Source organism: Acomys minous (genome assembly GCF_964271855.1).
Source record: "Acomys minous genome assembly, chromosome: 9".
Taxonomy (NCBI): Eukaryota; Metazoa; Chordata; class Mammalia; order Rodentia; family Muridae; genus Acomys; species Acomys minous.
The window spans coordinates 52,182,534-52,209,805 of NC_140490.1; the positions used below are offsets into that span (position 1 = coordinate 52,182,534).

A 27,272-nucleotide genomic window follows, 5' to 3' on the forward strand; every position below is an offset into this window, starting at 1 on the left:
AAAGCACATGTCCACAGCTCCTCAGCTCCAGAGTGGGCTTGTCACTGGAGTGCAGCTTAACAACCGTAATTAAAAGACAGACAGGTAGGTAGAGTCCCAGGTGCCTTCCCCAAAGCCACAGAAATGATCCCAAAGGTGGGTAACAGGGTGTCTTCAAAGCCCTTCATACTCCCCTCTAACATAATCTCGCTGGCTTTATGTATTTGCAGTCTTCATGAAGAAAACATATGAACTCATGATACACCGCCCTAATGTGCTAGATATTCAAATTCCGACATAAAAATATTTTCCACACAAACGTGCCACCTGCAAATAGCCGCGGTGAGGACTGTGTCGACCCGCCACTTGACATCCTCCTGAAGTATTGACAGTTGGATTTCTCAAGAACAGAGCCGTCAATTCTAGAGGGTCTAGGTTTTTCTCATATGTAATTCTCGTTGGACCCTTTAGGATTTGGTGCCAGTCAGAGCTCTCTACATGAAAGCAGATCTGAAAGGAACAGGAGCCGTTGGCTAAGGGACATGGGGAAAGCCTGCAGGGAGCATCGTGGCTCTCAGGACTGTTTATTCATGTCACCTAGGTTTTCCGGAGTTGTCCACAACCAGTTACAGACTGTTCTTCTCACGATGTCCGTTTTGTGCATTTATACAAAATGCTCCTAAGTAGTCCATCCTCTAACAAGTAAGTAACTACAAAACTAGAAAAAAAATCCTTTATAAACTCTTGGTTTGGGGGACTTAGCCAGTTTCACAGGGAAAGAGACCACTGAGGCTTTGCTGTGGAAGGCCCCGAGCTAGGGGACAGCTTCCCAGAGCAAGTTAAAGACAGCACGATGCAGGCACCAGTGAAGTCAGTGAACAGTATTTTACTGAAACAGTTCATAACACAGAAAATCTGTCTCAAGTGCACAGTTGCTGTCGCACACAGTGACAGATCCATTTGCAAAGACTAATATGAATACAATAAATATGGGGTTTACATACTAATTTACACACAGAAACTGCCCCACAGCCATACAAATTTATATTTAACAGTGCAACATATAATTTACTCATCTGATTTATTTGACAGGTTTCTACTAAACACAACTACCTGGTTTTCATATACATATATAACATATTTGTATGTATATAGATATTCAACCACCTGTACAGATTCTAAACATAAAACTCCTAAAAGGCACAATTGTCTATACAACATGTACAAAAATGGCTGGAGCTGACACAAAACAACAATTATTGGTCAAAAGTTCATGATTGCACAAAGATTAGTCATGAGTTTATGTCAGAAAAAATGTGCTTTAAGGAAAGGGTTTAAAAAAACTGTTATTTAAAAAAATCAATAAAAAATAAACCACTAGGTTGCTATGACAAGCCGGTCCTCGTCGTCATCACTGCTCACGTCGCTGAAGTGCACAATGGGCCGCCTGTGGGGGGCCAGGGGCCGGGGAGCGGGTCTGTCTGCGGGGAGAGACGGGGGACTTGAAGGTGCCACCTTCTGTAAAGCTTCTGGTGTGGGTGTGGGCTGCAACCGCCCGGGCAACACGTGGCTTGTCGAGGATGCCTTCTTGGTGTCCATTTTGCTTGGGCCTTCAGGCCTTGCGTGGTCAGCTGAGGGGCCCGGCACTGCTTTGGGAGTTTCCTGAGGGCCTTTGGGTGACCCTTGAGGCAGCTCGGCGTTGTGCCCCTGGCCTGTGGGTATCTGTGGCTCCATAGCTTTGCTGTTGGAAGTGGCTGTCTCCGGCGTCCCCGCAGTGCCCACAGCCACAGGGCCGACCGAGGGGATCAGGGTGGGCAAGGCGATGTTGACGATCTGGAGACCTGGAATGTGAGCCTGTGGGGCGGGGCTGCTCTGCGCAGGCGCATTGGTCAGAACCTGGAGCCCCACTGCGTTGAGGGCAAGGCCTGGGGGATGCACCTGTGGGCCCATGGTCGCATTGGCCAGGCCCACGATATTGACAGTCTCCATACCCAGGGACGAGAGCGACTGCAAGGCTGGGGGACTTAGGTTCTGCAGGCCTGGCACATGAATTTGGCCAATGGGAATACATGGCACAACACTGCTCAATTCAGCCACGCTGGTGGGGCGATTAGTAGTGCCAGAAACTTCGGTGACAGTATCCCCAGGGGTGCCCATGGTTCTGTGAATAACGCTCACAGCAGGGATGGTAAGGTGCATTGGCCCGGCCTGAATGGGTACAAAGGTGGAGTAGGTGAGGCCGGCAGGCACCACATGGATGCCCCCTACAGGAACCATGTTGTACGGGGTCCTTGATTGCTGCTGGGAATGCAAGGGGAGGTGGCTGAACAAATGTGTCTGAGGGGAAGGCAGGCCTGGAGGCGGATGCAAGGTTATTTGCTGCTTCGGTTCTTGACTATCGGGGTGAGGTGAGTCTGAGGAAGAAATCCTGGCTGCTGGCTGAGGGTGGAGCTGGGCTGTAGCAAGAGGCAGTCTCACAGCTGCTGAATCCTAAAAGACAAGAGACAGTGAGCCTCCTTCATCACGGCTAAAACACTAGTGTTCAATCTGTTCTTGTCAATGAACTAAGAGTATATGTTTGTATTTTATGTTTGTTGGCTTGCTAAAGAATTTGATTTTTTTAAAAGAAATTTTCAACAACAACAACAACAATAACAAAACCTTCAGTTTTAATTTCTTTCCTACTTCCAATACCAGAAGAACATTTTGTGTAATATTTTGTAATCTGCATCCCAGTTTCCTGGGTATCATCAGTTTATATGGATAGATGAGCATGGCTGTATTTTTTTATGTTGATGTTCTTTTTCAGGCACCACCAGCACCACTTTAGAGACTAGGAAATGTTGAGAAACTGCTGTATTAGTTGGCTGTGGGCATCAACTCGACTGGGGGAAAAAATTAACCAAAAACTTATTCACTCATGAAATGAAGAGCTGTTATTAAGACAAAGGCCTGCAGTTGTTCATTTATTTGCTCACTCATTCGTAAGATGATAAAATATCTACTGAAGGCCGACTGTGCAGGCACTGGTAGCTATGTGAGAGATGCTGGCACAGCAGCTTAGAACACAGGTGAACAATATTAAAGCAATGTTGGGGAGGATGAATTTTGCCTATCTTCCTATCCATTAATTTTATCTAAATACTTTTTCTTGATAATGTGTGTGTGTGTGTGTGTGTGTGTGTGTGTGTGTGTGTGTGTGTGTGAGCTGCACTAGTTCACATAATTTAGTCTATATATTTAACTGAAAGATTAAATTAGTTTAGGTTTGTATGTAAATTTTATAAGCTTTTTCTCCAGTGGGAAACATCTTTTGCCATTAAAAAGTAAAGCCTACAGCCTTATCAGCATAAGGCTGGGAGGGAAGAGGTATTTGTTGCTTAAGAGGCAGCCTGGGAAAGGCAGGCAGTATGCTTCCTGCTTCTGGATCTGGGAGGCGGGGGGTGTCTGGCCCTAGGCTTCCTTCTGGAAGGAAACTTCCCCAAGTTGTCCCAAAAGTTTGCTCATCAAACAACATGAATTCTTAAATCATCTTTGTGCCCTGTTAATTTTGTCAGGAAACCTACTAGCAAAGAAGTGATTTGGAAAATGTGCTGTAAGCGCACCATATCTACACTGGTAGAAAATAAGAGTCGACCTCTGGATGTCTAAGACTCAGGATGTAAGTTTACAATGGGTACATATATACTTTATTGTGATTTATTTTAAAAAAGCAAATAATAAAGGAATATGTGGATTTTTGTCAAAATAATTAACAAGGCTTTAACAGACATAAGTGAATTCTGTAATTGACTATAACACAAAAACGGTACATACTCCTAGTCATAAATAAATTAATTTTTAATCTATCAGGCTTTCCTTATGGAATAAGAGGAGAAAACAAAAAACAAACAAACCTTCCCCCAACTCATCTACCTGTACTGAAGCCACGTTCTTTCCAGAGGTAGGACTTCTCAGAACATCAGATTCAGCGTAACGCACAGACATCTGATGGCCGGGAGACCTGGGGGTAACTTCTGGGGACCTGGGAGTGTCTCCAGGAGCAACCAGTTCAGGCTCATCTTTTTCAGTATTCTGCCTGTTCTTTGCTGGTAAGTCTGTCCTGTTGGGGTCAATCTGTTCTGTGCTCAGAACAGTCATCTTGGTGAGCAATGCTCTAGGCAGAAGGTCCATGGGGTCTGTGTGTAGTCCTGAGAAGCAGCTGGGAACTCTAAGGTCCTCCTCTACACTCCCAGGATCCTGAAGGCCACTTCTGGATGGAAGATGCTGTGGGCTGGCTGTGACTGAGGGTGCTGCTGAGAGGCCAGACTCTGCCTGGCTGTCCTCATCATCCTCTTCATTGTCGTTATCATCCTCATCTGGGCCATCAGACTCTTCAAGATCGTACCCAGACCGCTCATAACCGAATCTTTGTTTTTCATCTAATACAACGACAAGCAAAAGGATCTGTTACAGGGTGTTACACAAACACAATGTCCGCATTTTAGACGCTCGGCAATACCGTGAAGCATGTAGCAGATGGGGCAGCCAGTCAAGGAGCAAGGGCTCAGAGGACATGAGAGGCCATGGTCAGGGGAGGTGCACGAAATGAGCCTTCAAAGTGAAATGAGCAAGCAGTGTGAGCCGGAAAGAAAGGGAGTAAAGCCTCAAATATTACATTTGAAAAGCTCTTAAACATGACAAAAGTATAAGAAGATCAATTGTTCCTAAGCCTTTTCTCTATTTTCCTATTGTCAGGTCCAAAGGAAATTCCATCTCCCCAAATTCCAGAAGGCAGGGGGACCAACGGCTGTCTATGGTGCCTATTAGCATAGCATAGCAATGCAGTCCTCCAGGTGCCCTCAGGGTCACTGGAACCTACTACACATTTCAAGGGCCATCCTAGCTCTTCTTACCTCCTCCCCTACCCTAAATTTCTCCAGCTTATGGGCTTCCTTCTCCCCAGTTACTCATTCTTTTCAATAGTAGTAATTCTCTTGGCCTCCGCTTCTCCCTCTCCCTCTATCTGTGGTCCCCTACACCCCTCTGCTTTGCTCCTGCTTCTCTCATGGCCAGGTTGTCTGCTGGGCATGTTCACTCTACCACTCTCTCTGATCTGGGCTTTTCCAGATGGGTCTGGGTAGTCTCTCATACCTACAAATAGAAACATTCCCCTAGCCATGGAGTGGCCATGTTGTCAGTATAAATACCTTTATCTTCCTTTTATTAAAGAAATTAACACAAATTTTGTGGTATTTGATTTGTTAGTAAAATAATTTGAACTGTACTGGAAACATCTTTTAATTGATCTCTCAGTAATAATGCCCATTTGATATTTAAAGCTTTATCCGCATTCCTCAGCTGTGGTATATATCACCCACACAGGTGCATGTGGGACCCAAAGGCCGACATAAAGTGTCTTCCTCAGTCATTTCTCCATGTTGTTTTTTGAGACAGTGTCTTCACCTGAGATGTATTTCAGCTAGATTGACTTGCCAGTGACTCTCTGGAAAACCGGCCTATGCTTACTTGCCAGTGCTGTGGTTACAGGCATGTGCTATGATGTTCAGTGCTGTGGTTACAAGCATGTGCTATGATGTTCAGTGCTGTGGTTACAGGCATGTGCTACGATGTTCAGCGCTGCAGTTACAGGCATGTGCTATGATGTTCAGTGCTGTGGTTACAGGCATGTGCTACGATGTTCAGTGCTGTGGTTACAGGCATGTGCTACGATGTTCAGCGCTGTGGTTACAGGCATGTGCTACGATGTTCAGTGCTGTGGTTATAGGCATGTGCTACGATGTTCAGTGCTGTGGTTACAGGCATGTGCTACGATGTTCAGTGCTGTGGGTACAGGCATGTGCTACGATATTCAGTGCTGTGGTTACAGGCATGTGCTACGATGTTCAGCGCTGTGGGTACAGGCATGTGCTACAATATTCAGTGCTGTGGTTACAGGCATGTGCAACGATGTTCAGCACTGTGGTTACAGGCATGTGCTACGATGTTCAGTGCTGTGGTTATAGGCATGTGCTATGATGTTCAGTGCTGTGGTTACAGGCATGTATTATGATGTTCAGCTTCCTACATGGGCTCTGGGGATCTGAACGCAAGTTTTTATGCTTGTGCACTAAGCACTGTACTCACTGAGCCATCCCCATGATCTCCTCTTTTCAAAACTTACTGATGTTTCTTCATGTTTCTATAAGACTTGACCCATTTCTTACAAAAATGAAATATTATCTAAAAGTCATTAACACTAACATCCCTTTTCAAGCACTATCCAAGAAGATTCAAATGATAGTATCAAAATCCTCATGCATCCATGTAAGACTTGGTTTTAAAAACTTTACTATTTAAAATCATGCAATATAGAAAGTTCATGTTTTAAAGGGTTGGGAAAATATCTACAATATGTCTTTGTCACCAACTCACATAGGTGTCAGACCATATATGGTTTTGTGTGTGATACATTACAAATTTTTATTAAACTATGATATTAGTTTAAGTGGATTTTGGTCCAAAAAATACTCAACAGAGGACAACAGAGATAACAGGTTTCATCCTATGTACAGTTCTGAGTAGTGGGATGAGATTGTGTCCAGTTTGCTCTTTCTTGCCTGGATCAACCCTTTGTCCAACAGAGAACAAAGACCAGCCTGCTAATCACTTAGTAGCTTGTCTTGGTAACAGGCTGGACAGTGTCAAGTACTATCGGTGCTGTGTCATTGCAGCGTCTAACGTTATGGAAACAAGGCCCACGCCACTCATCTCGCTCGTCTCAGCACTGGCCTTTGCACGCATCGCTGTCAGAGGAAGAAGGGTGCCCACAGTGAAGACAACGCCCAAGAGATCAACAACTAATTTTCATTATTAACAGTATTACTTTTGTAATTGTTCCAGTCTATGCATTATTGTTGCTAATTCTTTACTGTGTCCAATTAAAAACAAAAACAAAACCAGAAACAGTCTACAGGACTAGCTGAGGTTCCAGGTATCCATTGGATTCTTGGGAAATATTACCAATGGAAAAACAGTCATCCACTCTATTTTTTGAAAAACAGGAAAAAAATGCAAACAGAAAAATGCAATAGATATTTTTGCTAGACTTCCCAAGCATTCATTTATTTCAATATTATTCTTACTGCAGTGCAAAATAAGACTTTTCTTACAAAGAATGATACACCCGAATAGTGGAGGGTGGTTTCCAATGATAGGAGAGAGTAGAATGCTTATTTACTATAGATGTATGTCATTTTTATAATGAAGGTAGGCAAAGATAAAACATGCACAGAAGTTTATTTTCTATTTTCAAGGTCCTACTATTATGCTGTAAAATAAAGAGAACAACATTCATTCCTTGAGTCCCAGTCAGGGCCCAAGTTAGAATGAGTGATTTCTAGAGAAGTACTTGGGAACTGTGGGTGACTCAGAAAAGACAAGAAGGACCTGGATGGCCTGAAGAGGACAGTTTCATCAAATGCTGACTTTCTGCAATGTCTAGCATGACAATTTACCATATAACATAAGCGGTGAATGTAAAATTGTAGGCCTTACGAACAAGCAGCCCCCAAAAAAACCCTCTAAAGAAACAAAGCTCTTTTTGCTTCTGTGTGAACTCACTCATTATGACAATTTCTAGTTCAATCCATTTGTCCACAAATTTTGGAAATTCCTTGTTTTTAATAGCTGAGTAGTATTCCATAGTGTAAATGTACCACAGTTTCTTTATCCATTCTTCTGTTGAGGGACACGTAGGTTGTTTCCAAGTTCTGGCTATTATGAATAAGGCAGCTATGAACATGGTTGAGCATATGTCCCTGTTGTGTGGTAGTACATCCTCTGGGTATATTCCAAGGAGTGGAATAGCTGGGTCTTGAGGAAGCCCTATTCCCATTTTTCTGAGAAAGCACCAGATAGCTTTCCAAAGTGGTTGTACTAGTTTGCATTCCCACCAGCAATGCAGGAGTGTTCCTCTTTCTCCACACCCTCGCCAGCATGAGGTGTCAGTTGAGTTATTGATCTTAGCCATTCTGATGGGTGTAAGATGGAATCTCAGTGTCGTTTTGATTTGCATTTCTCTGATGACTAAGGAGGTCGAGCATTTCTTTAAGTGTTTCTCAGCCATTTGATATTCCTCTGTTGAGAATTCTCTGTTTAGCTCTGCGCCCCATTTCTCTATTGGGTTATTTGGTTTGGTGGTGTTTAATTTCTTAAGTTCTTTATATATTTTGGATATTAGACCTTTGTCAGATGAAGAGTCGGTGATGATCTTTTCCCAGTCTGTAGGCTGTCGATACTCACTTATATCGAGACACTAGTCCAAGGTGTACGTCCCCATGAAAAACTGTACCTACCAGAATAATGGGTAAGAGGGGAGGACATCCTATTGAAACTTTAGGTGTGAGAAGCCTGGGAGAAAGAGGAAATGGAAGGATCCAGTGGGTCCTGGAAAACTACAGGAGAGTCTGGGCCCTGGGGTCCTCCGCAAACTGTGGCAACAGCCAAGGAAAAAATAGGCAGTAAAAACCTTGAACCCCTACCCGGACTAGCCGATGGACATTCTCCACTGTTGAGTGGAGAAGAAGATCTAACTCTCACACAAACTCTGGTGCCCCATATTTGATCATGTCCCTTGGATGGAGATGCCTGGTGGCACTCAGAGGAAAGATAATAGGTCACCAAGGAGAGACTTGATACCGTATGAGCATATTCAGGGGGAGGAGATCCCCCAGACACAGACATAGGGGAGGGGAGTAGGGGGGGAAAGTGGGAGGAAGGGAGGGATGGGAGGATACATGGGATGGGCTAACAACTGAGATGTAATATGTATAAATTAATAAAAATGTATTAAAAAAAAATAAAGAAACAAAGCAACCTGTAGAACTAGTCAGATAGATATGACACTAATTTATAACTGATAAGATAATTAAAAAGAATGATGACTAAAGTATCCAAAGCTTTAATGGAAAAAGATGGATAACATGCAATGCCTGAAGGGAATTTCAGTTGAGAGATGGAAACTACCACATAAGTGACAAATGTTATAAAACTGGGGCTGGTAGCATCCACCACCAACCTCACCCATTACAAGGTTTGAAACCAGCCTGAGAAGCAGAAGAAGAGCCTATCTTAAGAAAAACAAACAAACAAACAAACAAACAAATTAAGGATGTAGCTTAGTGGTAGAGTGTTTGCCTCACAAGCAAACATGAGAGGACCTGGGTTCAATCAACCCTCAATACCATTTTAAAAAATTGAAAAGGAAAACTAAGATTAAAATGCCATACAGGAGAAATATTACAATAACAGGGGTAAGAAAAATGACAAACTCAAATGCTATGCCCACTAGAAATACCACTCAAAGATAGGAGAAATGCAAGCCGTATGCCAGTAGTGGGGAGCCATGAATGATGGTAAAGACGTGGCTGTTTCTTCCAAAACCCAAACCGGGCTTATTGTACGACTTCTAGGTGTCAAAGTCCAACCAAAGTGCTTACAAACACTAGAAACAACTCAGACACCCTTGGGCTGTTGGGTAGTGAGATGCAGCATGTGTCCTGGGTGAAATACTACTTAGTAGTAAAGTGAGAATAACCCACTGATTCCGGGTTGTGACTCTCCATGCTTCATTAAAGTAAAAATAGTAAGACTCACAGAACAACCTAATTTAATACTTACTTTTATTTTTAACTATGCGCATGCCTATATGCACACATGATAGTGCATACCTGCTGGCCAGAAACTCTGGGTTCCCTGGAGTTGGAAGTACAAACAGTGGTGAGCCCCAACCCCACATGCGTGCTGGGAACTGAACCTGGGTCCTTCAGCAGGGCAGCAAGGGCTTAACCACTGTGCCGTCCTGACACCAAAAGCGCATGTTTTACCCCACTTTTCCCATGACATCCGGTAAAAGGAGGCTAGGTGAGTAGTTGCAAGGGCTTCTATAAAGTGGTCCACGGGATCCGCAGGTGACTGAGCCTACCCTACAGACACAGAATTCTACACATTTGCCAAAACCCATAGCACTATATACACCGTGACTAAGATTAAACCAATCAAGCATGACATGGGGTGAGCCCAAAATATAATGCAAAGAGATAACTCAGCAACCACACCAATGAGACGGGAAGAAGGTCCTAGCCACTAAACCCCAGCCGAAGCTTGACTGCACAGCGCATGTGATGCCTGATTACTGCACTGTGATTGCAAATCTGTCTCACTGGGGTGTGGGTGAGCACCTCTGAAACTAGTTCACTCATGCTAGAGCTGAGCCAATGTGGCCAACTGTAGATGAGGCCAATCCTAGAGGTAGCCGTGGCTTCTCACTGTGCGTACACAAAGTCAAAGTAAAGGAAACAGAAAAAAAAGTGATAAATATGGGGCAAGATGAAAAAGGAAATTTCCATATATATGTAAAGTGTGTGTGTGTGTGTGTGTGTGTGTGTGTGTATTGTGTGTGTGTGTTTACATGAATACCAACATCCCTAACTCAATCTAATGACTGATGCACAAGGAGGCGATAATCAATAACAGTAAGCACGCCAGCCAGCAGCCAAGTTGTCTTGGTTTCTAAGTTCTATTCTCCAGCAAAAAAGACCAGGAGTTCTTACAGAAATGTGTAATTCTGGAGCTGGAACTTCTTGGGGGTGGATCCTAAAGAAAGGAACTGCTTAGAAAAGATGATAAAACTGGATTAGCCCTGAAGGACTCTTCCTGTCTATGGCCAATGCTGGAACCTGAGCGGACGCTGACTATCCAAAGGACCTGGTGATAACTCAGGGAATAAAGTACATCTGAGTCCACAGATACAAGTGGAAGGACAAAGAAAGGAAGTCCCCAGAAGATTCTCAGTTAGCAATGCATTGCAGTGATCCCACAGACAGATCACCATTAAATCAACAGGGCATGCAAAGTAGTAAGACTTATGAAGGGAAAAGACAGTGAAGCACACAGTGCAGCCCACCATAGGCCAGGGATAGAGGCCATTATGACATCATGGGTCACTTGACTGGAAACATCTCCTTGTCTCCTTCCAAATAATCACAACCTCGATCCAATTTGAAAATACAGCCCAAGAGCCAAACTGAAAGCTAGTCTTCAAGGTAAACAATACTCATCAAAGTCACACACACAAAAACCCAATAGATATATTACAGGATCCACAAAAGTGATGGCATAACATGATATGGGACCCTGGGACACAAAGGAGATGTGCCAGAGGGCCTGTGGAATGTGAATGAGAGCTTTATTTCAGTCAGCAATAATGAACTGAGGTAAACTCCAAGGCCTATACATGTTCTATGGAGATGTGAGGCTACCACACAAGGGGAAGCTGGGTAAAAGTGTTTAGGAACTCTCCACGGCAGTTCTACAATTTTCCATACGATAGAAAATATATTTTTTAAAAAACCTGTCAGTGCTTCTGGGTCTTGATTTGTGTGTCATAAACCTGACAGTATGCTCTTCTATAAACTCTGTGTCACATCAAGGGTTCTCAGGTAAGCATTTTCCCATGGTTTAAAAGGAGCCAATTCTTGAAATCAATTCTAACTCTTCTACTGATTAATTTAGAGGCATTGAAAATTATGTGTGTACCCTAACCTAGATGCATGTTTTACATGGTTTTTTAAATTATCCAAGTGTTCTTCCTACTTCTTGCACTTTGTACCGCATTATACATGGGAGCAACAGCATGCCTCCACTGTACATGGGAGCAGCAGCATGCCTCCACTGTACATGGGAGCAGCAGCATGCCTCCACTGTACATGGGAGCAGCAGCATGCCTCTACCGTACATGGGAGCAGCAGCATGCCTCCACTGTCACTCCGGCCATCTAGACTAGGAGAGAACCACACAGAAGCCACCAGCACCTACAAGTTAGAACAGATGAAAACTGAAGCTAATGGTGTTTAGTGATGTGCTACAGCTCACAAGTGTCAGAGTCAAGATTCAATCCACACTGTGCTAAACACTTCCATTCAGCTGCATCTAACCCTGACTACAGGATGATCAGAAAGGTCAACAACAGATTATAGTCATTAAGCTGGCTTATTAAAGATACACATGAGCTCCTTGTTTATAGGCAGAGACATTAAAAGCTTCATATAATTATTTGATTATGCATAGCGGACAACATGAAACACATTCTCCGAGGAGAGGGTGAACTAATAATGGAACTTAATTTCATAATAACGCTACATCTTCCTAACTGTCGAAGTCTGTCAGGGTTCGTTGCTAACCACAGCATGGCTGCTCTCAACTTTCTTCCTAGAAAGAGCCACAAGCCTGCAGTGTTGAGAGAACCCAGGAGAGGCTGGCGTTCTTTTCTTGTAGTTCTTTCTCAGGGTCTGGAGCGAATGGTGTTTCTCTCTCTGAATAACAGCTTGCAATTTCCCCAAGGGAAAGACCATTGTCAAAGATTTGGGAATCTACAAGTGAATAGTGGACCATCACTCAAACCAGGCCAATATTCTGGAATGAAAGAAAATGATAAGGCGGGTAGCATGCCTGAGCAGAAGATACAGGCTCCTGAAGACACGTAAACAAAGCTCTAAGAACCTTAGATAGCCAGACCGCAGGCATCATTCCACTGAAGTCCAGCTTGGCTGGAACTGGGGATATTTCCAGGATGTGGGCAGCAGTAGCACTAAGGAGAGTCACCCCAACAACTAAGAAGAGGATGGCCTCTCAGACATCCTTGGGTTGGGGACAGGCCTTGTATGTGGCACCTGAACCTTGTCAGTGGGCCCAATCTTGTCTCATACAGGTAATCACAGCTGCTGTGACTTCAAGGAGACAAGTGCCAGGTCACATCCTGCAAACAGTTTCACAACAGAACTCTAGACATCTGGTGAGCTCTTCTCTACTAGGATTTATGCTAGTTAAGAGGCCAGACTGAATCCTGCTGATGGTGAATCAGAAGTTGGGCCCACAGAAGTACCAGGCTTTTTTTTTTTTAAGTTAAAAAATGTTTTGAAAGGCTTATGTGTACATGTATGTATGTATACTATGTGTGCACAGTGCTGATGGAGCTAGAAGAGGCTTTAGTATTTCCCTGAAACTGGGCTATGAAGGTTGTGAGCCACCATGGGACTCACATGTAGGTCCTCTGCAGGAGCAGTCAGTGTTCTTAACTGCTGAGCAGTCTTTCTAGCCCTGTTTGTGGCTTTTATCCATATGCCAAAGAGGATGACACAGACTTGACCACTTCTCCAAAAACTCACCAAGTACAAATTTATGAAACTACTTGTGCTATGTAAGATAGGACCCATGACAGAACTCTGAGTATCTTGGTTACTGGGCCTGGAAACTCTGCTCACTACATTTGGCTCACTGCTTCTTCTTGTAAAGGAAGTTTTGTGGGGACACAGCCAGACTTGTTTGTAAGATGCAGCACAACTAGAGTTTGTTAACGGCCACATATAACAGAGAACAGATGGCCTGGTGTGCCTGAATTATTTGCTACCCGGCCCTTTACAGAAAGAGGTAGCTGGCATTTAATTGTTTGTATTATACTACCAAGTCGAAATCAAGCCACCATGCTATGATAGTTAATGGATAACCCGCCTTACACAGGAAGTTAGGAGGCCTGGCAGCCAGAAAGCTTCAATGCCAGCATGCGGACCCTGTTCTCCTGTCACCCATCCAATATGATATAAGGCCTTCTTCCTATCATATTGCAGCTACTACAACATAGGCTAATACCCCAGGAAGATAAATGCTATGGCTTATCCTCTGTAGCCATTAGAGGCTGTAGAAAAGACATAAGACATCCACATTTGCTTAACAAAGTTATAAATAAATGGCTTTTAAAAGCTCCATGCAATTAGCTCTCTTAGACATTCTCCATTCATTGTAAATGTTTCTAACACTAACACACACTTTAGATCACAAAATTATTTCTTTTTCATATGTGCAGTTTAACTCAGGAGGGAAAAGAGATTCTTTCAATGTAGCAATGTCTTTTTCTCCAAAAGGAATGCTTGCATATGCTTACAACAAAGACTTCCCTGAAAGTTTATTCTTCCCAAAGCTCCCTGGATGAGGCACAATCTGCCCCACTGCTGCCAGACAGTGACACCTGCTGGATGAGCTGGAGCCACAGACAGCAACAGCCCAGAAGACAAGCAAAGGCCCCTCCCCAGCTCTTTGTTATTGTAGCTAGTCTAGTTTTGTTTTCCTCCTAGATTAGGAAATACTAGGTTGAAAGCCAAACAACACCAAGGGGGGAGGGCATTTTGTAAAGCTTGTGAAAATAGTTCTATTTAAATTATGAAAACAGCCTATATGAGCACAGCAGGCCAGGACTGCAGATCTGTTCGCTTTAGGCAAGAAGCCCAAAACCCACCCTCGCTGTGTGGTTCATAAATAATTGCTACCAACACTGAATTAAGTATACATTTAAGGGCCATTATGGTTTCCTATTCTACAAAGACGTTTTTCTTAAAAGCAATGGATGTTTCTGTAATGGATTCTGGTGCTGGCAGTGTGTAGGTCTCCCTTAGAAGGAAAATATTGCTAGTACTTTTATAAAATTCACTAATTGTTTCTAAGGGTAAATAGAACCGTTCAAATCTGTGGTCAGAATCATCATCTCATGTATATAGGTCAGTACTTAAAATTCCACTGAAAAGCACAGTCCTCCCTGCACTTGTCCTTTGAGACTGTTGTCCCTAAGGTGGCAGCTAAGGGCACACATTAACATTCCTTGTGTTGACGGCTAGCACTCTGTTGATGAAAACATTCTTTGGATCAAAGGCTGAAAAGCAAATTGCTGGTGGCACCTTTTTTGACACAAAGGTGCAAACTAAGGCATACATCGTAATACTTGCAAAACACAGGGCAAAATTCCCAAGGCTACATAATTTTATATGGCAAGAATATCAGAATGTACAGTGTGGGGGCTTGAAAAGACCCAGCTTTTCACGAGCAGATGCTATAGTTATAGCTTACATTGCTAATTTTAAGCTAAGTGGGAACAACTTCTAAATTTCAAATGTCCAAATTATAAAAGCTGGTGTACAAAAATGTATATTTGAACTCTGCTTGATTCCCCACCCTTGCTTGACCTTGACCCACTGAGAATGAGCTCACACATTCTTGTGAAGTCTCATGCTAGATAGAGGATGAAAGAGGAAAGCCTCAAAGCTCACTTGTGCTGAGGTGGGTAACGAATCACAGCGCTCAGTCAGCGACTCCTACCTCACTCCATGTTTATTGTGACCTTCATTACACACACTCTGCCAATGGAGAGCGGGCGTGAGAAAAACTATCGGCTGACATCTTGGACAGTGCTGCTGCACAACAGAAAACAGCTGCATCAGAAGAGACTAAGGATCTAAGCTGGAACTAACGTAGAGAACCCTTCAGTGAGAGCGACACAGGATCTAGAGAGCACTGACCACTCTTACAGAGGACCAGAGTTCAGCTCGCAGCACCCCTGTCAAATAGCTAGCCTAAAGCTCTAGCTCCAAGGGATCTAGTATTTTTCCCTCTGGCCTCAATAGCAGTGAATACACATGCACAGACCCACACTCAGACATTTGAAATTTAGAAGTTGTTACCATTTAGTTTAAAATTAGCAATGTAAGCTATAACTATAGCATCTTCTCATGAAAAGCTGGGTCTTTTCAAGCCCTCATACTGCACATTCTATTATTCTTGCCATACATACATAAACACACACATAACCTAAAACAATAAAAACATCTCAACAACAAACAAGACAATTGTAAAAACTCGACTTTTTCCACAGTCAGTGCAGTTGACCATAGGGAGTGGCACTATTAGCTGTCGTGGCCTTGTTGGAGGGAGTGTGTCATTGTGGGATGGGCTTCCCAGTCTCCTAGGCTCCAGCTAAGCCCACTCTGGCCCAGTCTCTTCTGCTGCCTGCAGATCACGATGTAGATCAGCTCCTCCAGCATCATGTCTGCCTGCTCACTGCCATCCTTCCTACCACGATGATAAAGGACTAAACCTCTCACACTGTGAGCCAGCCCCAATTAGCTGTTTCCTTTTATAAGAGTTGCTGTGGTCATGGTGTCTCTTAAAGTAACAGAACCCTAAGATTCTGGGTAACCTCATATTTCCAGGTTTCACAGAGCTAATCCTGATGTCCCATTGTAGGAACAGGTCTAAGGCAGGACAGAGGCGTTTGAGGGCATCAGATCCCGTATTCTATTCCAGGTAGATTTCCCCTTTGGGTAGGGAGCAGATTTGGTGTCTTTTGGTGACTCTAATTCTATATGTGGATGCATAAATGCATAAAAACTAGTTTGGAATCTTGCTCTTTATTAAATTTTTTTAAGGAGCCAGAACAAACTATGAGAAAGAGCCAAGCACTGGAATGCTCCTGTGTTGTCCAAAGGAACAAATTTTCTTTGTAGAGGTTACTGAAAATAATGGAAATATCTTTACCAATCTCAAGAGATTATTATCGTGGATGAGAATATGTAATGGTCAGAGGCTTAAAACTTCTGGTATTTTGATCCAATGGTCAAACCCCAGAAAATAAACAATCACACACACTACCATCACTTTGGTAATACCTATATCAATCTGGAGTGGTGATGAAATATTACAGTCAGCAAAGGGTTTTTTGAAGACATTTTGAAAGAGGCACCAAGAGGTTTTATTGATATAGTAGAGGCAAATAGGAAAAGATAGTTATCAAGAAAATTCAAGATTTGTGGTGAACAGCTGAGAGAAACATAGGATGTGCACCTCTTAGGTAAAGGGTAAACTGAGGTATGAAACACACTAAACCTACATAATGTCTATTAAACATCCAAGTAGAGATGGTGTGCAGGCAAGTTTGCAGAGAATGAACAAGACTAGAGGAAACCCTGGAGGCTGGAGAGATGGCTCAGAGGTTAAGAGCACTGTCTGCTCTTCCAGAAGTCCTGAGGTCAATTCCCAGCAACCACATGATGGCCCTTAACCATTTGTAATGAGATCTGGTACCTTCTTCTGGTGGGCAGGCAAAACATTGCATACATAATATAAACAAACAAACAAACAAACAAATGAGGCAAGCTTTAAAAAAAAAAGAGACTACAGAAGATGAGCTATGGGAATGAACAAAGCCAGAGGAAAGGGAAGGTGAGAGGCCTCAGCCCTGAAAAGCATGTGCAAAGTCTAGAAAGACGAAGGAACAAGGCAAGGGGATGGAAAAAGAATGCCCAGCATATGTTAGGCTATGGGAAAGTTTCTGAGTCCTGCTCACCAAACAGTCAGAGACCTCCAAAGCAAAATCTCAGACCATAGAGACAGAAAGATTTCTCAGGAGGTCAGAGAGCTCCCTACACAAGCATGAGGACCTACGTTCAGATCCCAGCATCCGTCTAAAAAGCCAGTGTGGTTAGTTTTCTTGCCAGCTTAGCACAAGCTAGGGTAGGCTGGGAATAAGGAACTTCAGCTGAGACAATGCCTCCAGCAGACCGGGCTGAAGGTAAGCCTAGGGACATTTTCTTCATTAATGATTGATGTGGGAGAGTTCCGCCTACTGTGGCTGCCACCACCCTGGGCAAGGGGTTGAATGTTGTGTAAGGAAACAGGCTGAACAGGCCATGGGGAGCAAGCCGGTATGTTTACCTTTCTTCTACAGCCTCTGCTTTAGTTCCACCCTCCAAGTTCCTCTCTTGAGTCCCTGCCTTGAGTTTTATGACGGACTGTAAGCTGTAGATTTGAAATAAACCATTTCTTCCCCAAGTTGCTGTTGGTCAGTGTTTTATCACAGTAATATAAACCTAACTAGGACAACCGGGCATGCATGCACCTGTGGCCCTTATGTCAGTGAGAGCAAGGGGCAGAGACAAGAGGATGGCCAGGTCTTGCTGGATGCCAGTATAAGGCCAGGATCAGCGAGACCCCGACCCAAGGAAATAAGGCAGGAAGTGACAGAACACCATGTCTTACTTCCTCCTCACATCTTCCCACAAACATGCACATAGGCCCATATACCACAGTCAACCTGCACCTCCACACATACACATCCCACTGTGACTATCATCACCTTAATGGGGTGAAAGTTCTGTAGAAAGAACAATGAGACCAAGCATCAATCATTAAGAAAACACGCAATTAGCCAGGTGGTGGTGGTGCATGCACATCTTCAATCCCAAAACTTGCAAGGCAGAGACAGGACTGTATCTGAGTTCAAGGCCAGTCTGGTATACAGAGTGAGTTCTCGGATAGCCAGGGTCACACAGAGAAACCCTGTCTTGAAAAGGGAAAAAAGAAAACACACAACTATTATCAGTCCAATTGGGCTACAGATAAGTGCAGACAACGCTAAACTAAAGAGGTGGGGGAATGACAGGTCCCATTTGGAAAATAATATTGTAAAAATAAATACTATGCCATGTATCGACATATAAAGTACTATTTTTCCTCCATATTAAAAATATCAGCCAGGCAGTGGTGACTGGCTCGGAATCAGCACTCGGGAGAAAGAGGCAGGTAGATCGCTGTGAATTCAAGGCCAGCCTGGTCTACAAAGTGAGTCCAGTACAGTCTAGGCTACAGAGAGAAACCCTGTCTTGAAAAACCAAGAAAAAAAATAAAATTTAAAATAAAAAAACAAAACAAAACACCAACATGAAGAAAACTGCATACTGCGCATGAACATAGCATATATATTAAATGAACTGAAGGGAAAATGGACTGCCTGTGATAGGGAGAGCAGAGAGGCTGGAATGAATCAAGGAACATGTGGTGCTTTCAAAAACATTCACAGAATGTATGAGAAGGATGAGGTAGACGTAAAAAAATATTTATAATCACCATCTCAGCTATGGGCACATATATATTTAAAATATTTGTAATTACCATTTTGACCATGAGCATGTATGTATTTAAAAGTATTTTTAAATAGAAAGAAAAGAACAACAGAAAAACCAAGATCAACTATTTACAACAACTGCCTATTGCGTTTGTATCTATACTGTTAGCCTATAATAAAGCAAAGGGGAGGACTGTACTTTGTTGTCACAGTGAGAGAACTGTGGGCTTCCCACAGGACAAAGCACTTAAACACTATGCTTTATTATTTGATAAAAGCGAATAAAGCTAAGCACACTTCCCATGAATACAGTGATCTAAAAAAGCATAAATAAAAAAGGCCAACTGGTAAAAACAGCTTATTTGATCTTAACAGGGAAACCTGGCTGTAAGCTTTGACTTAGAACCTAAGGACAGCCTGGGAATGAGGAAAAACAAAGTGACCTGGAACTATGCCAGGGGCGGGCAGGTCAGTCCACCTGGGAATGTGCACTTAAGAGAACCATGTTTCTCTGCAGGTCTGGGCTGTACGGACCAGCTCCCCTTGGGAACTGAGAGGACCCTGCCTATGTTAGCCCATGTTCCTAAGGCTCATCCTGAAGTGAAGCACGGCCGTGTGCATGGTGTTGAATGGCTTCTTACAGCCTTCACTGTGCAGCTCTTCTGGTCGGTGGCTGGTAAATACCCTCACGCAAACCCTTCCACCATCTCCCTAGCTTTTTACACTGAAAGAGTACTTACTACCTGAGACCGAGTCACTGTTCCTACACACCTAGAAATTAATTCAGGGTGATTCATTCAGTGTATTAGTGGCTTAAAAGTTGGATTAAATGAGTTGATAATTTCTTGAGTTAAAAACAGAAAATCTATAAAAATATAGTTTTACACTGATTGCTCAGAATAGACTTAAAGGCTTTGTTCCCTCTAAACTGGTCAGAATAAATATCTGTATTAGTTAACAGTATTAATGGAGAAAAAAGAAAATAACTATTCTTCTAAACAATAATGTTTTCCACAAGTAAAATGTTTTATCCTGGAATGTTTATGGTGTCCTTTTCTTGTTCTTTTCACTGGGGAGGCACTGGGCTTGCTAGGCTGTACTCCACCACTGAGCCCCACTCCCAGCTTCTACCAACACAGGAGCAGGGTGCCCTCCAGGCATGGAGCTAAGCGCTTCAGAGAAGGCAACAGCTGAGCAGTGGGCTATGCTCATGCTGGAGGGCAGCAGCAGTGAGGAGAGAGGGACATGCACACTAGGACTACTCACACAACAGGGAAGAGGCCAGAGTCTGTCAGAGGAAACTCTTAAGAACTGGGAGGTGAGAGAAGGCAAGCACTTCTGCCCAGAGCCATGCAGGGGAAAATCAGACAGGCTTTCTGAACAGCTGTGCGTTGTTACATCATAAACAAAGCCATAGGACCAGTGCGGCTGGGGCAGGGGCGAGGCGGAAGGGCTGTACCAGAGGAGAGGGTCTTCTACACAGGACATTCAAATGTGAGCCAGGGTGGCAATGAGAAAAGGAAGGGCGAAGAAGTAGATAATATTTTAAGGATTCTCAAGTGGTCTGCACTTTATATTGGCAAATGGAAACTAATTCAAAGCCAAGGACCGGTGGGACCAGACACATGCTTTGAGAAAGTTAAGCATTTAAGTTTTGTATGCTGAAGTCTTTCATAGTGTGGCATGAGAAGCGGTCAGAGAACAGTAGATAAAAACACTGATCAGAAATCTACAGGACAAAACAAACAAACACTGCAAAAGGAATTGAGCATATCAAGCAGGCTGGAAATAGAGCACACTGTAAAGAGCAGTCCGAAAGCCACAGGGTGAAGGCTTACCCGATTCTTCTGTGTCTTGCTCATCTATTAAGCCCACCGAGATGCCTAAATCCACACACTTCTTGCTATGTGCCTTGGACTTCATGTGTTTTGTCAGATTTCCTTAAGGGAAAAAAGTGTTTATTAAACTTACGTAGTGTTACTCCGCTGCTGCATTTGTCAGCTCTGGAAAATTTATTTTCACTTCAAACAAACAGCTACACTGTGGTTAGACAATCTCAACAACTAAAATTGTATAAAAGAAAACACTGGCATTTACAGGAAACTGCGGTGAGCTTTGTGCTGACTAGTGATAGACAGCCCTGTGTTTTCAAATCTGCGCTATTTGGATGGTAGCTACTTTGTCCTTTGGGACCTAGTCCCCAGCTCTCACTCCCTCAGAGTGGGCGCACTCCACGCCTCTTTCTGAGTGCATTCTGACTTGCAATTACTGGATGCAACTTATCGTCTAGTTGGCCTTGCTGGCTTGCTCTCACACTAGTTCACTTCCCTGGGTGTGTTTGCATTTGAACTTTAAGTCCACCTTCAGTAATATGATGTTCCATGGAGTCCTAAGGATTCCAGGTTGTAGAAGCATCTCTGTAACAGTTTCTGCCTGGCACCTTAACAATGCATTAACTTTGGGACAATTTCTAATAGCTTATTTCCCATATGGCCCAAAGTCAACGGAAAGGAGGGTGTACTCCAGGAGCCCTGAAGGGCATTACAAGCCCAGACCCCCTGGCATGAATTGCCATCTTGACCCCCCTCCCCCATGATGTTTTAAGTATCTCTCTACCATGCTAGCACTTAGGTTCTCCCTTATTTCTGGTACCTGGGCATTTTCAGTTTTAAAATTTGAACCCCTGATGACTATTCTGGGTTGCTTTTTGGCATCATCAACAGCACAGTGTATGGCACAGGAGAGAGCACCCACTGAGCACTTTCACCTCATGTGCTGAGCAGATCTGTCTGGAGCAGCTCTGGGCTATCTGCTCTGTCAGCTGACATGGCCACATGTCACAGGGTGCACCTGTCTAGAGTGACTATGGATTACAGCCAGCTGCTCAGAGCCTCCCAAGGACCCCAGCCATTCTGAGAGGATGACGCTATACCCAAAACTGCCAACAAGAGCACACCATCTCTTTTGAGAAGGCCCGGAGCAAAATTTGAATACTGAATTTTGGGGGCAGGAACAAATCAGAGATGCATCCTTGTTGCAAGTATCGGGCTTGCACTAGACGGCCATGCAAATATCCTGGGTGTACACAGCTTCTGTTCCTTGAGAAATGCACAGTTTGTGAGGTTGCTCACAACTGTATACACCAATTTGGGCACTACCTCCTATATTCTTGTCAAACAACCACATAGCAACCCCTAGGCAAGTGCTTAAGTAGTTCACGTCTACGATGCTTGAAGCATGTGATCGCTAAAAGGCATTAGCTGCTGCCTGCTGCCAGGTGCATCCAACAGATAACCCTGGGCTTAAATGCTCTGCCTGTGGCTCGTGTTTACATTGCACTGAAAATATAGGGCAGAATGTTAAGAGTCATTAAGATACACAAGGCAAGCTGGTATTTATTATATAAAGCTCTACTTTTCTGTAAGAGCTTCAAAGTTTTCACATTAAAAAGCAAATAAATAAAGAAATGGTGAAAAGCCACCTTGCTGTGGCTGTCATCTCCATTTGTAAGTCAAAATGCTGTCATAGAAGTAACAAACTTCTTAGACAAACGGAAGGTTCACTCTTAAAGACTTTGGTTCTTTAGACAGAGCAAGGTTGGTACTACGAACCTAATACGTAACTATGCCTTGGTGAATTTGGGAATTTAGGTTTTTAAATATATGTGTGTATGTATGTATGTATGTATATGTACATATACACACACACACACACACACACACATATATATATTTTCTCACAGTTCGGTCTATTACTTTATCATCAACCAACTCCTTAATTTTAAAAAACCCTGCATTTCCATGTGCAGCATTTCTCATTTCATGTTACACCTCAATTGTCTTAGTCATAGTATTATGCACACGGTAATGTTTTGTTATTAACTTAGCCTTTTAAACATCCTCCTGTTCATGTCCCAAGTTAAAAGATACTTCTTAAATCACAATGTCACACCAATGAAAGAGCAATAAATTGGTTAAAAGACCCATTTTTCAGGCAACACTGAGGAATCACCCCGACCACTGCCCCCTTGCCCCACCTCTAGGGGAAGGAGGGCCCGTATCCCTGAGGCCTCCTCTCAGCCCCAGGCTTGCTTGAAAATCTGCAGACCTGTTCAAAGCTTTTTTGAAGAGTGCTCTGCCTCTCTATGATCCTTTCGCAGACACCACTGATGTCTGAGCTAAGGCAAAGGCCTCAGTTGTGACAGCTGTAACTTTCTTTAAATGGCAATACATCTGAGGCCGAAATGCAGCAGCGTTGGCTGAAGACATGATTCATCTTTACCAAGGAACTCTAAAGCCAGCCAGTTCAACAACAAAGTGAATGTGAGCTCAAAAGACACACAGATCATTTCAGCAAAAAGATCATTTTTTTACGGACACTGCTATTTAAGTCAGGTATTGCCACGATTAGATTGCTTTGCTGAAGACAGTCCTCTTTGTAAAGGATAGTGTAGGGAACTGCCACCTTTAATGACTTGTTACATAATGACGCGTGAACAAAAAGCAAATGTTTTGTAACCGTGTGTCCATTCCACACAAAAGGAAACCCATGAAGGGCAAAATTACTTCATTATGAGAGCTCACACTTTAAATAAACACAAAACAGAAGCATGCTAAATACAATTTTAATGACTCCTTCTGAGAAGCCATTAAAAACATTTAGTAGTAAAAATGTTTAAAATTTTAAAATCAGAAACAATATAATTTGGGCTGAAGTTTATCATAAAAGATGGCTATTTTGGGCTAAAATCATACTATGTAAATTTACTGTATTATTGAATCCTTTTGAATGCAAACAGATTTACAAAATTGCCTTTCTTCTTCAGCCCCATGTTAGCCATTGTTAAAGAACTACAATTTGGGAAGTAAAATATAAAAACTGGCTGATCCTTTTAAGATGCTATTTTTATTTATGTGTATTCTAGAACCCTGTGATTAAAAATATTTTCCTTAAAGGGTCTAGAAACATAAAGAACAAATGCTACGATGCTGGCAAGATGTAACTTTGTCTATGGAAGCTCCCTGCCCTTGGGCAGAGACTGCATGTGGCCGGGCCTGGCTGTCCTGTGGGTGGGCGTGGAGGAGGACCACAGCGACAAGCATCTCCTACCTTTCGTCTTGAAGGAGAAGTTACAGTAAGTGCAATGGTAGGGACGAACATCTGTGTGGGTTCGGATATGTTTCTTTAACATACTGGGTTTCTTACAACGTATTCCACATTCTTCGCAAATGTACTTTCCTCTTCCCCTGCCTCGGACATATACATAATCCTCATTTGACTTGTACCTAATGTAGAGGGGAAAGAGAACACACAGGGAAATTGGGTACTATGTCTTTGAGAAAATACTGATTAAAATTCAACATAAAAAAAATAAAGCACAACTTTTACACTCAATCTCCAATCACTTTAAGCATTTAAGAAAGAAGATTCCTAGTCCCTGCACCTCACCTAAAGTTCTACTTGAGGTCATTCAATGTGAAGCTTCATTCTTAAATAGTTCCACTATTTTAGATATCAGTCTGACAGTTCTCCATCGCTAAATTCAGTCACAGTGACTGTAAGCGCGGAACTGTTCTGAGCGCTGCCTGACTCTGGCTCTGGAGCTTGCTTCTCCCGTAACAACTGGCACTGGCTGGCACAGCTTATTGCTCTTGTAGGAAAACAGAAGGACAGCAAAAGGCAATGAGCACATCCCACTTAGAGAGATTCCCCGTGCCACTCCATGTTCAAGTGCACATGGAAGGCAGGCTTACTCCCAAGCTATTCTCCAGGCCTTCAGGAGCTATGGTTTTTCCTAGTCATCATTTCCTCTATCAAAATGGAATTACTTAACAGAATACTAACACATGTTGTCAGAAAGATTCTGTTAGCTAAAAAACAAAACAAAACAAAAGAACGTTTAAATAAAATTACCCCTGGCAGCTCTTCATTCACATGACAGCAAATGTACATTTAAAAGGAGTTTAAATGTACATTTAAGAATAAAATATGTACTTGCCCTCCGTCAAATATTTTAATTCTTCTTGGTTCACTTTTGATTAAGGAATTTTCTTTATCTTGCTCACTGATAATTTCAGAGTCATCTTTATTGCTGAATTCAACTACTGTGGACTTTTGATTACCTAATGCTTTCTGAAAGGGAAAAACAAAAAGAGAAACTAATTTCATTAAACTGGAAACACAACATGTAATGTTTCACTGGCAATTTGCATAACAAAGTACAGAGAAGCCATTAGCTTCCTGGCGTGTGGACTCACATGGTAGCAGGGTCAAGGCCATCTGCTCTCTGCCCTCCAGTCTCCCACCACAGCCTCTGATGCCTCAAGTTAACCACCCTCTTTAACAGATTAAATAGGCTCTATCTATGCTTTACTGGCCACTCATAGTTTAAGTCTATTTCTTCAAGAGTTCTTTCCTTGGATACAGAAAAGCACTACTTACCACTAGGTAAGATACAGTCTCAGGTCCCTCAAAGACACTACCAAAGCCCCGTCAACTCGGGAAAGGCACAGAGGTGAAGCAGAGGCCTACTTCCCAGTCTCCAGCCTCTTCCACCCCAATTACTTTGAAGCAAAACTTGGTTTCTCTCTCTCAAAAACCAAATACTGGTTATTGTAAAAAGTCAGGTCAAGTCAAAATCTTTGGGCTGACAATGGTAAGAATCTTTGGAAAAAACAAGACATCAAAATGAGAAAGTATATAGTGCTCCTAGAAGGAATCCTGCCTACAGCTATATACAAGACTCCAGAGGGCCATCCACTTTGTCAGAGCCAGCTGTTAACAGCAAAGGCTACAACCCAACGCCCTTGCCTGCATGTGAGGCACAGGAAGAGCTCCTTTTCTACACTGGGGCTCAGCAAGACTGCAGTGACTTCCTGAGGCCAGAGAGCGAGTATTGTGGAAGGAGCGGCTGTGTCCACTGGAAAAGGGACATGGGGGGGCCAGTCATGACTGCTGCAGCTGTAAGCAAAGACTGCTGGGCAGTTCCATAGAAGGGGAGAATGGTGATTACAGATGTGCCCACATGTTCCCTTCTACTCCCTAGGAGGCAAGCAGACCAGATTCTCCACAATACAGAACACACGCAATCCTGGTGTGGCATTAACCCTTTTGCAAGGGTCTTGCTTACCTCCTTTTCAATGTCAAATTCCTGTTTCTCTTTTTTGGGGAGGAGGCATTTCAACGATGAGACCTAGAGCCTACAGATGTCAGGCATGCTCTTTGTTCCCAGAGCACGCCTCAGCCCTCTGTTCCCTGCATCTTTTGTTCACTCTCCTTCCATCAAATCCAGCTTCTACTTGCTAAAGTTTGGGGTGTGGGGGTGTGGAGGTGTGGGGGGTACAGTGGGGTAGGGGTGTTAAATGCCTCAAATCTTCATCTCATCAGTTCTAGTGTGCTTTTCCACTCCATGGCACCCTCTGTACACTGCTCACAGTCTGTTTTCGTTTTTACTTTATTGCATCTTTCTGCTCCTTTCCATTTTGAATTGTGGACATATTATCACATGGGTTATTTACAACAGTTAGCCGGCTCGCCATGACTCCTGAGCCACTTGAAATGCATTCTTCTGAGTTGTGCTTGCTACCATTTCCCTCTGGGGCTCTCCTCCTTGGAAGAACAATTTCTTTCCATTTTCCCAGACTCTCTTTGTCCTCCCTCCAGTCTCCTCCCTCTGAGCAGTCTCCATCACTCCCGCATGCTGACAGACCTCTGCACAGACCTTCCACCTACAGCTTTCTCCTGAGAGGTAAAGCTGAGTGCACAGTGCCAGAACTGCCAATGCTTTTCCCACAGCACTCGGTACTTATGCACGGTACTTAGGTTTTTTAACTTTCCCCCCAGGTTCTGGGGATGGAAGGGGCATCTTACATGCTCAACCCTGAGTTACATCTCCAGTCTGAGAGAACCATGCTCACAAGGACATTGGGGATACAGGCCTAGATCTCTTTACGCTCTCATGAGAATGTATGGCCCACCTAAGGTTCTAATTGAGAGCACTTGGGAGTCTGGGAAGTTAAAAACAACAAGATCCCCCTGTCTTTGGATGCACCTTCTTTTCCTGACACAGACACTTCTCCATCACTATGTCCAGACTTTGACTTTCACCTGTGTTGTCAACTTCAAACTCATTACAAGGCCTCCTGTCCATGCCAGGGTCCCAGAAGTCTTTTCAAACTAGAATTTCTTCTCATTTATGCATGATTTAAAGACCTACTAACTTTAAAAAAAAACTACTTATTTGTCTAAAATATCTGTTGTTACTATTATCATCATTGATTCCACTAAAGTGACACCACCTTGGAGTGCCTTCCTGTACCCAAACCACCACAGAACAGCCGTGCTAGAGCCATGCAGACCTCTACTGTAAGGCTAGCCCTGCAGGAGTTGATATGGATTGATTCATAAATGCTTATGGATCAGAACTATATGTCTGTGAACCTGCAGAAGTCAGAGAGGCCATCAATAATTCTCAGTGACCAGAGCCTAACATAATGCCTTATTTATTTGATTGCTTAAATGACTTCCCTCA

The 27,272-nt window shown here is 43.2% G+C and overlaps 1 protein-coding gene across 3 annotated transcripts in view; it reads right to left on the minus strand.

The window, feature by feature from the left end:
• Positions 1–849: 849 nt before the first annotated feature.
• Positions 850–27,272, minus strand: part of HIVEP1 (HIVEP zinc finger 1) — a 121,197-nt gene continuing 94,774 nt past the window's right edge. For all 3 annotated transcript variants that reach the window (XM_084795435.1, XM_084795434.1, XM_084795436.1), the window contains exons 5-9: positions 24,741–24,874; positions 23,852–24,027; positions 20,581–20,682; positions 3,895–4,400; positions 850–2,469 (exon numbers count right to left, since the gene is read on the minus strand). In XM_084795435.1, coding sequence (XP_084651561.1) covers positions 1,357–2,469; positions 3,895–4,400; positions 20,581–20,682; positions 23,852–24,027; positions 24,741–24,874 — 2,031 coding nt within the window. In that variant the 3' untranslated portion in view covers positions 850–1,356. The remainder of the gene's footprint in view (positions 2,470–3,894; positions 4,401–20,580; positions 20,683–23,851; positions 24,028–24,740; positions 24,875–27,272) is intronic.